Source organism: Gnatocerus cornutus, chromosome 4, assembly GCF_029298725.1.
Source record: "Gnatocerus cornutus isolate USDA-ARS CGAHR chromosome 4, icGnaCorn1.1, whole genome shotgun sequence".
In the NCBI taxonomy this organism is placed as follows: domain Eukaryota; kingdom Metazoa; phylum Arthropoda; class Insecta; order Coleoptera; family Tenebrionidae; genus Gnatocerus; species Gnatocerus cornutus.
This window is the reverse complement of record NC_142236.1, coordinates 115,971-134,302: the sequence shown is the minus strand read 5'-3', so window position 1 is coordinate 134,302 and position 18,332 is coordinate 115,971. Positions and strand designations below refer to the sequence as shown.

Here is an 18,332-nt window from a genome sequence, read left to right as displayed (position 1 = left end):
GAAGGTTCCAAACAATTCATGCTCGATATCTCGAAAACTATTTCAGATATTGGAATGCGGTTTGCGGCATCGTTTTTCTCGCGATTTTTTACATAAGAAATCGTTTTTAGATTTTCCAAAAGTCGAAATTTGCAAATTTTCGCAAAAATTCATGACTAAAACTATGGCCAAACTTCTCATATCGATATCTCGCTTATTTTTTAGAGTAAACTCGAGTTATTATACATCAGTGAACGCAGAATTTTACGCAGATTCCAAATCTGGGATTTAAATTCAGATCCGACAACAAATAACTGAGTTATGGCCGATCAAAGTTTCGGATAGTTGATTTTCATTTTTTCTCATTTTTCCCAATTTTCAAAGTTAAATATCTCGGAAACTATTAGAGATATTGAGATGCGGTTTGCGCCATCGTTTTTCTCGGCTCATTTTACGTTAGAAAAAGTGCTTAAAAGCCCAAAATTCGATAGTCGATTTTTCGCGAAAAAAAATTGCGACTCCAAACGATGAAAATTTTTCAATTTTTTTATTTTTGACCATAACTCGTAAACCGTTTGTTTGATCGATCTCAAATTGGGCCAGTGGATAGATTTTGAGCTCCTCTTTCGACTGATATATAATTCAATGCTATTAAACGTCATTTTCATTTTGAAAACATTGATTGAAAATCACCCCAAAATGACCACTTCCAAACAGTTTTTGGTCAATGCTTTCTTTATTTCGTAGGTAAACTCAATAAATTTTGACTCATTTTACGCAGAATCTCACGCTGAATCCAAATCTGGAATTTAAATTCAGATCCGACAACAAATAACTGAGTTATGGCCGTTTGAATTTTTGGGTTGTCGCCAGATGGCCAAATTTTTGAAGGTTCCAAACAATTCATGCTCGATATCTCGAAAACTATTTCAGATATTGGAATGCGGTTTGCGGCATCGTTTTTCTCGCGATTTTTTACATAAGAAATCGTTTTTAGATTTTCCAAAAGTCGAAATTTGCAAATTTTCGCAAAAATTCATGACTAAAACTATGGCCAAACTTCTCATATCGATATCTCGCTTATTTTTTAGAGTAAACTCGAGTTATTATACATCAGTGAACGCAGAATTTTACGCAGATTCCAAATCTGGGATTTAAATTCAGATCCGACAACAAATAACTGAGTTATGGCCGATCAAAGTTTCGGATAGTTGATTTTCATTTTTTCTCATTTTTCCCAATTTTCAAAGTTAAATATCTCGGAAACTATTAGAGATATTGAGATGCGGTTTGCGCCATCGTTTTTCTCGGCTCATTTTACGTTAGAAAAAGTGCTTAAAAGCCCAAAATTCGGTAGTCAATTTTTCGCGAAAAAAAATTGCGACTCAAACGATGAAAATTTTTATTTTTTTTTATTTTTGGGCATAACTCCTAAACCGTTTGTTTGATCGATCTCAAATTGGGCCAGTAGATAGATTTTGAGCTCCTCTTTCGACTGATATATAATTCAATGCTATTAAACGTCATTTTCATTTTGAAAACATTGATTGAAAATCACCCCAAAATGTCCACTTCCAAACAGTTTTTGGTCAATGCTTTCTTTATTTCTTAGGTAAACTCAATAAATTTTGACTCATTTTACGCAGAATCTCACGCTGAATCCAAATCTGGAATTTAAATTCAGATCCGACAACAAATAACTGAGTTATGGCCGTTTGAATTTTTGGGTTGTCGCCAGATGGCCAAATTTTTGAAGGTTCCAAACAATTCATGCTCGATATCTCGAAAACTATTTCAGATATTGGAATGCGGTTTGCGGCATCGTTTTTCTCGCGATTTTTTACATAAGAAATCGTTTTTAGATTTTCCAAAAGTCGAAATTTGCAAATTTTCGCAAAAATTCATGACTAAAACTATGGCCAAATTTCTCATATCGATATCTCGCTTATTTTTTAGAGTAAACTCGAGTTATTATACATCAGTAAACGCAGAATTTTACGCAGATTCCAAATCTGGGATTTAAATTCAGATCCGACAACAAATAACTGAGTTATGGCCGATCAAAGTTTCGGATAGTTGATTTTCATTTTTTCTCATTTTTCCCAATTTTCAAAGTTAAATATCTCGGAAACTATTAGAGATATTGAGATGCGGTTTGCGCCATCGTTTTTCTCGGCTCATTTTACGTTAGAAAAAGTGCTTAAAAGCCCAAAATTCGATGGTCGATTTTTCGCGAAAAAAAATTGCGACTCAAACGATGAAAATTTTTATTTTTTTTTATTTTTGGGCATAACTCCTAAACCGTTTGTTTGATCGATCTCAAATTGAGCCAGTAGATAGATTTCGAGCTCCTCTTTCGACTGATATATAATTCAATGCTATTAAACGTCATTTTCATTTTGAAAACATTGATTGAAAATCACCCCAAAATGACCACTTCCAAACAGTTTTTGGTCAATGCTTTCTTTATTTCGTAGGTAAACTCAATAAATTTTGACTCATTTTACGCAGAATCTCACGCTGAATCCAAATCTAGAATTTAAATTCAGATCCGACAACAAATAACTGAGTTATGGCCGTTTGAATTTTTGGGTTGTCGCCAGATGGCCAAATTTTTGAAGGTTCCAAACAATTCATGCTCGATATCTCGAAAACTATTTCAGATATTGGAATGCGGTTTGCGGCATCGTTTTTCTTGCGATTTTTTACATAAGAAATCGTTTTTAGATTTTCCAAAAGTCGAAATTTGCAAATTTTCGCAAAAATTCATGACTAAAACTATGGCCAAACTTCTCATATCGATATCTCGCTTATTTTTTAGAGTAAACTCGAGTTATTATACATCAGTGAACGCAGAATTTTACGCAGATTCCAAATCTGGGATTTAAATTCAGATCCGACAACAAATAACTGAGTTATGGCCGATCAAAGTTTCGGATAGTTGATTTTCATTTTTTCTCATTTTTCCCAATTTTCAAAGTTAAATATCTCGGAAACTATTAGAGATATTGAGATGCGGTTTGCGCCATCGTTTTTCTCGGCTCATTTTACGTTAGAAAAAGTGCTTAAAAGCCCAAAATTCGATGGTCGATTTTTCGCGAAAAAAAATTGCGACTCAAACGATGAAAATTTTTATTTTTTTTTATTTTTGGCCATAACTCCTAAACCGTTTGTTTGATCGATCTCAAATTGAGCCAGTAGATAGATTTCGAGCTCCTCTTTCGACTGATATATAATTCAATGCTATTAAACGTCATTTTCATTTTGAAAACATTGATTGAAAATCACCCCAAAATGACCACTTCCAAACAGTTTTTGGTCAATGCTTTCTTTATTTCGTAGGTAAACTCAATAAATTTTGACTCATTTTACGCAGAATCTCACGCTGAATCCAAATCTAGAATTTAAATTCAGATCCGACAACAAATAACTGAGTTATGGCCGTTTGAATTTTTGGGTTGTCGCCAGATGGCCAAATTTTTGAAGGTTCCAAACAATTCATGCTCGATATCTCGAAAACTATTTCAGATATTGGAATGCGGTTTGCGGCATCGTTTTTCTTGCGATTTTTTACATAAGAAATCGTTTTTAGATTTTCCAAAAGTCGAAATTTGCAAATTTTCGCAAAAATTCATGACTAAAACTATGGCCAAACTTCTCATATCGATATCTCGCTTATTTTTTAGAGTAAACTCGAGTTATTATACATCAGTGAACGCAGAATTTTACGCAGATTCCAAATCTGGGATTTAAATTCAGATCCGACAACAAATAACTGAGTTATGGCCGATCAAAGTTTCGGATAGTTGATTTTCATTTTTTCTCATTTTTCCCAATTTTCAAAGTTAAATATCTCGGAAACTATTAGAGATATTGAGATGCGGTTTGCGCCATCGTTTTTCTCGGCTCATTTTACGTTAGAAAAAGTGCTTAAAAGCCCAAAATTCGGTAGTCAATTTTTCGCGAAAAAAAATTGCGACTCAAACGATGAAAATTTTTATTTTTTTTTATTTTTGGGCATAACTCCTAAACCGTTTGTTTGATCGATCTCAAATTGGGCCAGTAGATAGATTTTGAGCTCCTCTTTCGACTGATATATAATTCAATGCTATTAAACGTCATTTTCATTTTGAAAACATTGATTGAAAATCACCCCAAAATGTCCACTTCCAAACAGTTTTTGATCAATGCTTTCTTTATTTCTTAGGTAAACTCAATAAATTTTGACTCATTTTACGCAGAATCTCACGCTGAATCCAAATCTGGAATTTAAATTCAGATCCGACAACAAATAACTGAGTTATGGCCGTTTGAATTTTTGGGTTGTCGCCAGATGGCCAAATTTTTGAAGGTTCCAAACAATTCATGCTCGATATCTCGAAAACTATTTCAGATATTGGAATGCGGTTTGCGGCATCGTTTTTCTCGCGATTTTTTACATAAGAAATCGTTTTTAGATTTTCCAAAAGTCGAAATTTGCAAATTTTCGCAAAAATTCATGACTAAAACTATGGCCAAACTTCTCATATCGATATCTCGCTTATTTTTTAGAGTAAACTCGAGTTATTATACATCAGTGAACGCAGAATTTTACGCAGATTCCAAATCTCGGATTTAAATTCAGATCCGACAACAAATAACTGAGTTATGGCCGATCAAAGTTTCGGATAGTTGATTTTCATTTTTTCTCATTTTTCCCAATTTTCAAAGTTAAATATCTCGGAAACTATTAGAGATATTGAGATGCGGTTTGCGCCATCGTTTTTCTCGGCTCATTTTACGTTAGAAAAAGTGCTTAAAAGCCCAAAATTCGATAGTCGATTTTTCGCGAAAAAAAATTGCGACTCAAACGATGAAAATTTTTATTTTTTTTTATTTTTGGCCATAACTCCTAAACCGTTTGTTTGATCGATCTCAAATTGGGCCAGTGGATAGATTTTGAGCTCCTCTTTCGACTGATATTTAATTCAATGCTATTAAACGTCATTTTCATTTTGAAAACATTGATTGAAAATCACCCCAAAATGACCACTTCCAAACAGTTTTTGGTCAATGCTTTCTTTATTTCGTAGGTAAACTCAATAAATTTTGACTCATTTTACGCAGAATCTCACGCTGAATCCAAATCTAGAATTTAAATTCAGATCCGACAACAAATAACTGAGTTATGGCCGTTTGAATTTTTGGGTTGTCGCCAGATGGCCAAATTTTTGAAGGTTCCAAACAATTCATGCTCGATATCTCGAAAACTATTTCAGATATTGGAATGCGGTTTGCGGCATCGTTTTTCTTGCGATTTTTTACATAAGAAATCGTTTTTAGATTTTCCAAAAGTCGAAATTTGCAAATTTTCGCAAAAATTCATGACTAAAACTATGGCCAAACTTCTCATATCGATATCTCGCTTATTTTTTAGAGTAAACTTGAGTTATTATACATCAGTGAACGCAGAATTTTACGCAGATTGCAAATTTGGGATTTAAATTTAGTGTCTTTATGATGTCATGGCTTTTGTAGTATCAGAGGAAGATTAACACCTAAAACTATTTGGTTTGTTTTAGTCGGAAAAAGAAATGAGCACTGAAATGTCCGACAAGCTGGCTGCGGTTACATCAGCATATAAAAACAACAATGATCTACAAGAATTGAAGAAGTCGTTAAATGAGATATTTTTGAGGAAGCGCCACTTGCGAAGGACTAACCTTGGCTCTTGGCTCTTGGATCAGTTGGAATTAGAGCAATAATCAATTACCATTAATTAAGAATGGATAGTTTCGTCCATTTCAGATTGTTTCCCTCGTCTTTTTTAGGTAAGCCAACAAACATGTTCCTAATGAAACTTTTTCACACTTTTTGCAAGAAGGAGGGAGAGTGTCGAGTTTGTGTTTTTTTATTTTATTAATACTCCTTTAGTTTAATTTGAGGGTATTGTTTTTTATCATTCTTCCTTATTCCTGCAAATGGTTTTGATTCAAAAATTGTAAGTTTTAAAAACAAAAGTTTAGCCCTCTGGTGAGAGGAGGCGTGAACTATCAACTTCGGCGTTATTCCGCTAGGTGGCTTTTATGGAAAAACTTCTCTCACTTTTCGGTGTAAATAAATACAATAAACTACTTAACTTGGTAATTTTAACCTCAGAAAAACGAATCTGAACTTTGATTTAAGATTTACGACTTTGTTAATATTTTATTTAATATTATTTATGGACTAAAGACTGTTGACGCATGTCCTAGCTTCTATGCTTCGTTGACAGATTGCTTGACGCGGGAAATTGAATTTTAAAATTTTTAATTTGCATTTTCTCAAAAAATCTTGCAGATAGCGAGGAACGGAGACCAAAAATGGATGTGGAAATGTCAAATTATGCCATGTGCATAGTTTCGTGTCGATCTGCGAACTTTCGCGTTTTTCGCCAAAAAAAGTTCAAAGACTAAACATCATGGATTTTTGGCGATTTCGACAAAAAATAAAATCTCTTTGAAACCGACTTTTTCCATCAATTTGGACCTCAGGAACAAGAATCCGTCAAAGATTTTTCGATCAGACGCTCCGTTAATGTTTTATTAATTTTTCAAACTTTTATTTGGTTTGCAGTTTTTCGATGAAAATTAAAGCAAGAAAATACTCTTTTTATTAATTTTGTCTTCAGGAGTAAGAATCTAAAGTCTGATTTAACATTCACGACTTGGTTACGATTCTATTAATTATTAAAAATTATTGTGTCTCTATCTTAACGTATGTCTTAACTTGACTATTTTGACAGCACACATTGAGGTTATGTTCATGATTTAACAAGAAACTACCAGAATTCTTTACTGTTTACTTTCTCGTTCTTCTGGGCATGGTAGCAAAGAAATTACACAAGTTAAGAAGTTCATTTGAAGCTATTTAGAGTTGGAGTTGATTTGCAACAAATTGATGGGTCTTTATTGAAATTTTTAAACGCAGGTAAGCTGAAAACTGTTTGAATTCCAGCCTTGAAATGTTTCGTGGTATTTCCAGGTTCCAACTTCATTACCAGAGTTTATTATTAAAGAGACTGAATCGATGGATGATACCCATAGCCTAAGATGTCGAAAAGGCGGTTGTCGTCGCTCAACGCTGAAGGACTCTGCAAGTTATTGCACAGAATTGAAGAAACCACCCATTCAGTGCTCCCAGAGTACAGTGAATTGATCCATCACGAAAAAGGTGCTGCTTTACTGCAATATGGATGAAAAAGGTTAAATTCAAAGTCAAATGTTCTTTTTCCAGTGGTTGAAGATGTCGTTCAGTGACTGGGAGATGTTTCAAGTGTTGCCTTATTGCATTGCGGGAGCACGAAGTTTGCAATGTTGAGTCTACGAGCAGAAAACCAGTATTCTCCTCTAGAGAAGAGCCAAAGGAACTCAACCAACGGAAACAGAGCATCATCGAGATGCAGTTGTCAAGAAAGAAAATATGTACTACAAAGGCTCTGAAGGTCATCTGGTGTCTTGTGAGCTATTTTGTGAAGTCAAGGAAACATCATTTATTGGTTTCTTGAAAACGCGAGATCTGTTTGTTCAGGAAGGATGGAAGGTTTGTTTGTTTTCTTTTCTCTCCATTCATGGTCTCACCTTAATCTCTTAGTTGCAGCTTAACACAACTTTGTTGTCTTTCCTGTTGGTCAAGAAGCAGGCGCAATTAAAAGCTTTGCCGCGAAGAAACAGCAATTGACTGCACAGAGTAAGAAGAGTTTTTCAGGTGAGATAAACAAACATGTTCTTGATGAAACTTTTTTACACTTCTTGCAGGAAGGAAGATGGTGGAAGGCGTGATATTACATCAACACTCAACTCAGGCATAGGAATGATGCCGAAGAGAGGATGCGAAATCTCGAGGTTTTATAGGCTAAACAACTCCGGACTGACCGGACTATCCAGATACTTTGGGTGACAGTGCGGCGCGCGCGCGCGCTGTCGACTGAAGAGTCTGTTGATTTCGCTCAAGGATGGAATCGAAAGCGATCATTTCTGTGTCGAAGCTCTTCGAAATCGGGGAAGACTCAAAACCAAACACAAGTTTAGGTTTGTGGTTTTTCTTAAACTAATTTTGTTGATTTAGGAGAAAACGTTGCCAGAATTCGCCGACGAAATAAGAAAGTTGAAGGCGATGATCGTCAAACACGAAAACAGAATTCGAGCGTTGTTGTCTTATCATTTCTAAACAAGTGCTCAAATCGTTTGCAATTTTCGCTTCTACTTAATTATTATGTCATTTTTTATCACCCCAAAGTGGCTCTTTAATATATATTATCTACGATTGTTAAATGTCTAGTTATAGAAGATTATAATATTTTTATGAAACAAATTTTCGCGAAAATTCATGATTAAAAAAACTATGCCAAACTTCTCATATCGATATCTCGCTTGTTTTTTGGTGTAAACTTGCGTTATTATACATCATTTTACCCATCGGCCACGGTGGATTATTCCCACGGACATTTACCCATTGTTAATCCCATCCTGATCTGAAGGCTTTGGATCACATCCCTTTGGTCCGTCCAGAGGTCGATTCTCCACCCACATCTAGCCCTTAAGATCTTGTACTTGAAGTTGGTATGGTTCCTAGCCTTTTTCTTTTTGGCGAAGTCAGAAACGCAGCTGCTGGTGGTGCTGATGCTAGTGACAAGTTGTCACGTTCCAAATGTTGCAGGTGAAGCGAGAGTTCCACGACTTCCGATGCACGTGACGTTGACTCCGCGGAAGCTTAGCCCTTCTTCGTTTTCACCGGCCTCATCTTCAGTCTCTCTGCCTCTTCGTGGTCCTCACCGCCCAAACACGGTACAAGAAATTCACGGCTTTCATCCAAGTCGTCTTCTCGGTTCTAATCCTCCTGAAATCAACCCAGAAAACTGAAAAACGATATTAAAATCCGCTCGGTTTCGAACAGTTTTCGCACCATCTTCGATCACGCAAGCAGTCCGCGAAGAGTGCAGCTCGTTTTACAGCGCGATCAAATCGACAAGAGGTACAACTTGTACACGTTCGAAATCACCACGAAAGTGCAAGCGGGGATTTTAAGGGGGGACACTTTTCAATAACGAGGTGGGGGGTTCAAGGTACAAGTCGGGTTAGACGAAATCGGCTGTCTCGCTTGTAGTAACAACAATTTAACGACGGTCAAAAGACCGAAAGAAGCGAGATTTAATGTAAGGAGTGTAGTCGAGGCGGTTTTCAACGTCTTTCTATGTCCTGTTGTAGTTTTTAAGTAGAAACTTTGTACTCATTAATTTATTCATGTTAATGTTCGTGTTATTAATAAATTTCTTTAAATTTGCCGGTTCTTATTTGGGCTGTGTGTGATTGGTTGAAAACTAAACAGGTTTCTTCGCGACTGATATTTGAAATTTAATCGAAACCCTCTTGAAACATTTTTTTTCATTAATTTAGACTTCAGGAACAAGATTCTGTACTCTAAAGTCGGATTCAAAACGTAATTATAAGTTTACTTAAAATTTGTAATGTAGGTAGGCAACCAATTATACACACATTATGCATTCATTTTTCAGTGTAAATAAATACAATAAACTACTTAACTTGTTAATTTTAACCTCAGAAAAACGAATCAAAACTTTGATTTAAGATTTACGACTTTGTTAATATTTTATTTAATATTATTTATGGACTAAAGATAGGACAGATCTGTTGACGCATCTCCAAGCTTCTATGCTTCGTTGACATATCGCTTGACGCGGGAAATTGAATTTTGAAATTTTTAATTTGCATTTTCTCAAAAAATCTCACAGATAGCGAGGAACGGAGACCAGAAATGGATGTAGAAATGTCGAATTATGCCATGTGCAAAGTTTCGTGTCGATCTGAAAACTTTCGTGTTTTTCGCCAAAAAAAGTTCAAAGGGGTTAACCCATGGATTTTGGCGATTTTGACAAAAAATAAAATCTCTTTGAAACCGACTTTTTCCATCAATTTGGACCTCAGGAACAAGAATCCGTCAAAGATTTTTCGATCCGACGCTCCGTTAATTTTTTATTAATTTTTGAAACTTTTATTTGATTTGCATTTTTTCGATGAAAATTAAAGCAAGAAAATACTCTTTTTATTAATTTGGTCCTCAGGAGTAAGAATCTGAAGTCTGATTTAACATTCACGACTTGATTACGATTCTATTAATTATTTAAAATTATAGTGTCTAAACATAGGACAGGTATCTTAACGTATGTCCGAACTTGATTATTTTGACAGCACACAAACAGGTTATGTTCATGAATTTTAAAGTTAAATATCTCGGAAACTATTAGAGATATTGAGATGCGGTTTGCGCCATCGTTTTTCTCGGCTCATTTTACGTTAGAAAAAGTGCTTAAAAGCCCAAAATTCGATAGTCGATTTTTCGCGAAAAAAAATTGCGACTCCAAACGATGAAAATTTTTCAATTTTTTTATTTTTGACCATAACTCGTAAACCGTTTGTTTGATCGATCTCAAATTGGGCCAGTGGATAGATTTTGAGCTCCTCTTTCGACTGATATATAATTCAATGCTATTAAACGTCATTTTCATTTTGAAAACATTGATTGAAAATCACCCCAAAATGACCACTTCCAAACAGTTTTTGGTCAATGCTTTCTTTATTTCGTAGGTAAACTCAATAAATTTTGACTCATTTTACGCAGAATCTCACGCTGAATCCAAATCTGGAATTTAAATTCAGATCCGACAACAAATAACTGAGTTATGGCCGTTTGAATTTTTGGGTTGTCGCCAGATGGCCAAATTTTTGAAGGTTCCAAACAATTCATGCTCGATATCTCGAAAACTATTTCAGATATTGGAATGCGGTTTGCGGCATCGTTTTTCTCGCGATTTTTTACATAAGAAATCGTTTTTAGATTTTCCAAAAGTCGAAATTTGCAAATTTTCGCAAAATTTCATGACTAAAACTATGGCCAAACTTCTCATATCGATATCTCGCTTATTTTTTAGAGTAAACTCGAGTTATTATACATCAGTGAACGCAGAATTTTACGCAGATTGCAAATTTGGGATTTAAATTTAGTGTCTTTATGATGTCATGGCTTTTGTAGTATCAGAGGAAGATTAACACCTAAAACTATTTGGTTTGTTTTAGTCGGAAAATGAAATGAGCACTGAAATGTCCGACAAGCTGGCTGCGGTTACATCAGCATATAAAAACAACAATGATCTACAAGAATTGAAGAAGTCGTTAAATGAGATATTTTTGAGGAAGCGCCACTTGCGAAGGTCTAACCTTGGCTCTTGGCTCTTGGATCAGTTGGAATTAGAGCAATAATCAATTACCATTAATTAAGAATGGATAGCTTCGTCCATTTCAGATTGTTTCCCTCGTCTTTTTTAGGTAAGCCAACAAACATGTTCCTAATGAAACTTTTTCACACTTTTTGCAAGAAGGAGGGAGAGTGTCGAGTTTGTGTTTTTTTATTTTATTAATACTCCTTTAGTTTAATTTGAGGGTATTGTTTTTTATCATTCTTCCTTATTCCTGCAAATGGTTTTGATTCAAAAATTGTAAGTTTTAAAAACAAAAGTTTAGCCCTCTGGTGAGAGGAGGCGTGAACTATCAACTTCGGCGTTATTCCGCTAGGTGGCTTTTATGGAAAAACTACTCTCACTTTTCGGTGTAAATAAATACAATAAACTACTTAACTTGTTAATTTTAACCTCAGAAAAACGAATCTGAACTTTGATTTAAGATTTACGACTTTGTTAATATTTTATTTAATATTATTTATGGACTAAAGACTGTTGACGCATGTCCTAGCTTCTATGCTTCGTTGACAGATTGCTTGACGCGGGAAATTGAATTTTAAAATTTTTAATTTGCATTTTCTCAAAAAATCTCACAGATAGCGAGGAACGGAGACCAGAAATGGATGTAGAAATGTCAAATTATGCCATGTGCAAAGTTTCGTGTCGATCTGAAAACTTTCGTGTTTTTCGCCAAAAAAAGTTCAAAGGGGTTAATCCATGGATTTTGGCGATTTTGACAAAAAATAAAATCTCTTTGAAACCGACTTTTTCCATCAATTTGGACCTCAGGAACAAGAATCCGTCAAAGATTTTTCGATCCGACGCTCCGTTAATTTTTTATTAATTTTTGAAACTTTTATTTGGTTTGCAGTTTTTCGATGAAAATTAAAGCAAGAAAATACTCTTTTTATTAATTTTGTCCTCAGGAGTAAGAATCTGAAGTCTGATTTAACATTCACGACTTGGTTACGATTCTATTAATTATTTAAAAATGGTATTGTGTCTCTATCTTAACGTATGTCTTAACTTGAATATTTTGACAGCACACATTGAGGTTATGTTCATGATTTACTAAACTTATTTTCAGAGTACAACAAATGATTAACAACGATCCTGCTTGCACAAGAGACTACCAGAATTCTTTACTGTTTACTTTCTCGTTCTTCTGGGCATGGTAGCAAAGAAATTACACAAGTTAAGAAGTTCATTTGAAGCTATTTAGAGTTGGAGTTGATTTGCAACAAATTGATGGGTCTTTTTGAAATTTTTAAACGCAGGTAAGCTGAAAACTGTTTGAATTCCAGCCTTGAAATGTTTCGTGGTATTTCAGGTTCCAACTTCATTACCAGAGTTTATTATTAAGAGACTGAATCGATGGATGATACCCATAGCCTAAGATGTCGAAAAGGCGGTTGTCGTCGCTCAACGCTAAAGGACTCTGCAAGTTATTGCACAGAATTGAAGAAACCACCCATTCAGTGCTCCCAGAGAACAGTGAATTGATCAAGGAGCATAACATCATGAAAAAGGTGCTGCTTTACTGCAATGTGGATGAAAAAGGTTAAATTTAAACATGTTTTAAGTCAAAGTCAAATGTTCTGTTTCCAGTGGTTGAAGATGTCGTTCAGTGACTGGGAAATGTTCAGAGTGTTGCTGATTTCATTGCGGGAGCACGAAGTTTGCAACGTTTTCAAACCTGATGAGTCTACGAGCAAAAAACGAGTGTTTCTCCAGAGAAGGCTCAAAGGAACTCAACCAACGGAAACAAAGTATCATCGAGATGCAGTTGTCAAGAAAGAAAATACTACAAAGGCTCTGAAGGTCATCTGGTGTCTTGTCAGCTATTTTGTGAAGTCAAAGAAACATCAAGGAATGGAAGTTTATAGAGAATTTTTATTGGTTTTTTGAAAACGCGAGATCTGGAATTCTGGATGCATCGCTGCTTGTTTGAGGAAGGATGGAAGGTTTGTTTTCTTTTCTCTCCATTTATGGTTTTTGGCAAACTTGCGCTAGACGTTAACTGTTACCAATAAACATCCCTAGGGGCTGCTACCAACTTTAGACGAGTGCATTTGATGGTCACGTGCAGTAAAATTCGTAATTTTGGAATGCGGTTTGCGGCATCGTTTTTCTCGCGATTTTTTACATAAGAAATCGTTTTTAGATTTTCCAAAAGTCGAAATTAAACGTCGTTTTTACATTAAAAATAGTGATTGAAAATCACCCCAAAATGACCACTTCCAAACAGTTTTTGGTCAATGCTTTCTTTATTTCGTAGGTAAACTCAATAAATTTTGACTCATTTTACGCAGAATCTCACGCTGAATCCAAATCTGGAATTTAAATTCAGATCCGACAACAAATAACTGAGTTATGGCCGTTTGAATTTTTGGGTTGTCGCCAGATGGCCAAATTTTTGAAGGTTCCAAACAATTCATGCTCGATATCTCGAAAACTATTTCAGATATTGGAATGCGGTTTGCGGCATCGTTTTTCTCGCGATTTTTTACATAAGAAATCGTTTTTAGATTTTCCAAAAGTCGAAATTTGCAAATTTTCGCAAAAATTCATGACTAAAACTATGGCCAAACTTCTCATATCGATATCTCGCTTATTTTTTAGAGTAAACTCGAGTTATTATACATCAGTGAACGCAGAATTTTACGCAGATTCCAAATCTGGGATTTAAATTCAGATCCGACAACAAATAACTGAGTTATGGCCGATCAAAGTTTCGGATAGTTGATTTTCATTTTTTCTCATTTTTCCCAATTTTCAAAGTTAAATATCTCGGAAACTATTAGAGATATTGAGATGCGGTTTGCGCCATCGTTTTTCTCGGCTCATTTTACGTTAGAAAAAGTGCTTAAAAGCCCAAAATTCGATGGTCGATTTTTCGCGAAAAAAAATTGCGACTCAAACGATGAAAATTTTTATTTTTTTTTATTTTTGGGCATAACTCCTAAACCGTTTGTTTGATCGATCTCAAATTGGGCCAGTGGATAGATTTTGAGCTCCTCTTTCGACTGATATATAATTCAATGCTATTAAACGTCATTTTCATTTTGAAAACATTGATTGAAAATCACCCCAAAATGACCACTTCCAAACAGTTTTTGGTCAATGCTTTCTTTATTTCGTAGGTAAACTCAATAAATTTTGACTCATTTTACGCAGAATCTCACGCTGAATCCAAATCTGGAATTTAAATTCAGATCCGACAACAAATAACTGAGTTATGGCCGTTTGAATTTTTGGGTTGTCGCCAGATGGCCAAATTTTTGAAGGTTCCAAACAATTCATGCTCGATATCTCGAAAACTATTTCAGATATTGGAATGCGGTTTGCGGCATCGTTTTTCTCGCGATTTTTTACATAAGAAATCGTTTTTAGATTTTCCAAAAGTCGAAATTTGCAAATTTTCGCAAAAATTCATGACTAAAACTATGGCCAAACTTCTCATATCGATATCTCGCTTATTTTTTAGAGTAAACTCGAGTTATTATACATCAGTGAACGCAGAATTTTACGCAGATTCCAAATCTGGGATTTAAATTCAGATCCGACAACAAATAACCGAGTTATGGCCGATCAAAGTTTCGGATAGTTGATTTTCATTTTTTCTCATTTTTCCCAATTTTCAAAGTTAAATATCTCGGAAACTATTAGAGATATTGAGATGCGGTTTGCGCCATCGTTTTTCTCGGCTCATTTTACGTTAGAAAAAGTGCTTAAAAGCCCAAAATTCGATAGTCGATTTTTCGCGAAAAAAAATTGCGACTCAAACGATGAAAATTTTTATTTTTTTTTATTTTTGACCATAACTCGTAAACCGTTTGTTTGATCGATCTCAAATTGGGCCAGTGGATAGATTTTGAGCTCCTCTTTCGACTGATATATAATTCAATGCTATTAAACGTCATTTTCATTTTGAAAACATTGATTGAAAATCACCCCAAAATGACCACTTCCAAACAGTTTTTGGTCAATGCTTTCTTTATTTCGTAGGTAAACTCAATAAATTTTGACTCATTTTACGCAGAATCTCACGCTGAATCCAAATCTGGAATTTAAATTCAGATCCGACAACAAATAACTGAGTTATGGCCGTTTGAATTTTTCGGTTGTCTCCAGATGGCCAAATTTTTGAAGGTTCCAAACAATTCATGCTCGATATCTCGAAAACTATTTCAGATATTGGAATGCGGTTTGCGGCATCGTTTTTCTCGCGATTTTTTACATAAGAAATCGTTTTTAGATTTTCCAAAAGTCGAAATTTGCAAATTTTCGCAAAAATTCATGACTAAAACTATGGCCAAACTTCTCATATCGATATCTCGCTTATTTTTTAGAGTAAACTTGAGTTATTATACATCAGTGAACGCAGAATTTTACGCAGATTGCAAATTTGGGATTTAAATTTAGTGTCTTTATGATGTCATGGCTTTTGTAGTATCAGAGGAAGATGAACACCTAAAACTATTTGGTTTGTTTTAGTCGGAAAAAGAAATGAGCACTGAAATGTCCGACAAGCTGGCTGCGGTTACATCAGCATATAAAAACAACAATGATCTACAAGAATTGAAGAAGTCGTTAAATGAGATATTTTTGAGGAAGCGCCACTTGCGAAGGTCTAACCTTGGCTCTTGGCTCTTGGATCAGTTGGAATTAGAGCAATAATCAATTACCATTAATTAAGAATGGATAGCTTCGTCCATTTCAGATTGTTTCCCTCGTCTTTTTTAGGTAAGCCAACAAACATGTTCCTAATGAAACTTTTTCACACTTTTTGCAAGAAGGAGGGAGAGTGTCGAGTTTGTGTTTTTTTATTTTATTAATACTCCTTTAGTTTAATTTGAGGGTATTGTTTTTTATCATTCTTCCTTATTCCTGCAAATGGTTTTGATTCAAAAATTGTAAGTTTTAAAAACAAAAGTTTAGCCCTCTGGTGAGAGGAGGCGTGAACTATCAACTTCGGCGTTATTCCGCTAGGTGGCTTTTATGGAAAAACTTCTCTCACTTTTCGGTGTAAATAAATACAATAAACTACTTAACTTGTTAATTTTAACGTCAGAAAAACGAATCTGAACTTTGATTTAAGATTTACGACTTTGTTAATATTTTATTTAATATTATTTATGGACTAAAGACTGTTGACGCATGTCCTAGCTTCTATGCTTCGTTGACAGATTGCTTGACGCGGGAAATTGAATTTTAAAATTTTTAATATGCATTTTCTCAAAAAATCTTGCAGATAGCGAGGAACGGAGACCAAAAATGGATGTGGAAATGTCAAATTATGCCATGTGCATAGTTTCGTGTCGATCTGCGAACTTTCGCGTTTTTCGCCAAAAAAAGTTCAAAGACTAAACATCATGGATTTTTGGCGATTTCGACAAAAAATAAAATCTCTTTGAAACCGACTTTTTCCATCAATTTGGACCTCAGGAACAAGAATCCGTCAAAGATTTTTCGATCAGACGCTCCGTTAATGTTTTATTAATTTTTCAAACTTTTATTTGGTTTGCAGTTTTTCGATGAAAATTAAAGCAAGAAAATACTCTTTTTATTAATTTTGTCTTCAGGAGTAAGAATCTAAAGTCTGATTTAACATTCACGACTTGGTTACGATTCTATTAATTATTAAAAATTATTGTGTCTCTATCTTAACGTATGTCTTAACTTGACTATTTTGACAGCACACATTGAGGTTATGTTCATGATTTAACAAGAAACTACCAGAATTCTTTACTGTTTACTTTCTCGTTCTTCTGGGCATGGTAGCAAAGAAATTACACAAGTTAAGAAGTTCATTTGAAGCTATTTAGAGTTGGAGTTGATTTGCAACAAATTGATGGGTCTTTATTGAAATTTTTAAACGCAGGTAAGCTGAAAACTGTTTGAATTCCAGCCTTGAAATGTTTCGTGGTATTTCCAGGTTCCAACTTCATTACCAGAGTTTATTATTAAAGAGACTGAATCGATGGATGATACCCATAGCCTAAGATGTCGAAAAGGCGGTTGTCGTCGCTCAACGCTGAAGGACTCTGCAAGTTATTGCACAGAATTGAAGAAACCACCCATTCAGTGCTCCCAGAGTACAGTGAATTGATCCATCACGAAAAAGGTGCTGCTTTACTGCAATATGGATGAAAAAGGTTAAATTCAAAGTCAAATGTTCTTTTTCCAGTGGTTGAAGATGTCGTTCAGTGACTGGGAGATGTTTCAAGTGTTGCCTTATTGCATTGCGGGAGCACGAAGTTTGCAATGTTGAGTCTACGAGCAGAAAACCAGTATTCTCCTCTAGAGAAGAGCCAAAGGAACTCAACCAACGGAAACAGAGCATCATCGAGATGCAGTTGTCAAGAAAGAAAATATGTACTACAAAGGCTCTGAAGGTCATCTGGTGTCTTGTGAGCTATTTTGTGAAGTCAAGGAAACATCATTTATTGGTTTCTTGAAAACGCGAGATCTGTTTGTTCAGGAAGGATGGAAGGTTTGTTTGTTTTCTTTTCTCTCCATTCATGGTCTCACCTTAATCTCTTAGTTGCAGCTTAACACAACTTTGTTGTCTTTCCTGTTGGTCAAGAAGCAGGCGCAATTAAAAGCTTTGCCGCGAAGAAACAGCAATTGACTGCACAGAGTAAGAAGAGTTTTTCAGGTGAGATAAACAAACATGTTCTTGATGAAACTTTTTTACACTTCTTGCAGGAAGGAAGATGGTGGAAGGCGTGATATTACATCAACACTCAACTCAGGCATAGGAATGATGCCGAAGAGAGGATGCGAAATCTCGAGGTTTTATAGGCTAAACAACTCCGGACTGACCGGACTATCCAGATACTTTGGGTGACAGTGCGGCGCGCGCGCGCGCTGTCGACTGAAGAGTCTGTTGATTTCGCTCAAGGATGGAATCGAAAGCGATCATTTCTGTGTCGAAGCTCTTCGAAATCGGGGAAGACTCAAAACCAAACACAAGTTTAGGTTTGTGGTTTTTCTTAAACTAATTTTGTTGATTTAGGAGAAAACGTTGCCAGAATTCGCCGACGAAATAAGAAAGTTGAAGGCGATGATCGTCAAA

The 18,332-nt window shown here is 35.2% G+C and overlaps 1 protein-coding gene across 1 annotated transcript; it reads left to right on the top strand.

The window, feature by feature from the left end:
* Positions 1 to 12,716: 12,716 nt before the first annotated feature.
* LOC148175600 (uncharacterized) lies at positions 12,717 to 13,216 on the top strand. Its single transcript, XM_088034713.1, has 2 exons — positions 12,717 to 12,811; positions 12,860 to 13,216. Exons 1-2 carry the CDS (start codon positions 12,797 to 12,799, stop codon positions 13,157 to 13,159), a joined length of 315 nt encoding a protein of 104 aa, XP_087890839.1. The 5' UTR covers positions 12,717 to 12,796; the 3' UTR covers positions 13,160 to 13,216.
* Positions 13,217 to 18,332: the final 5,116 nt, after the last annotated feature.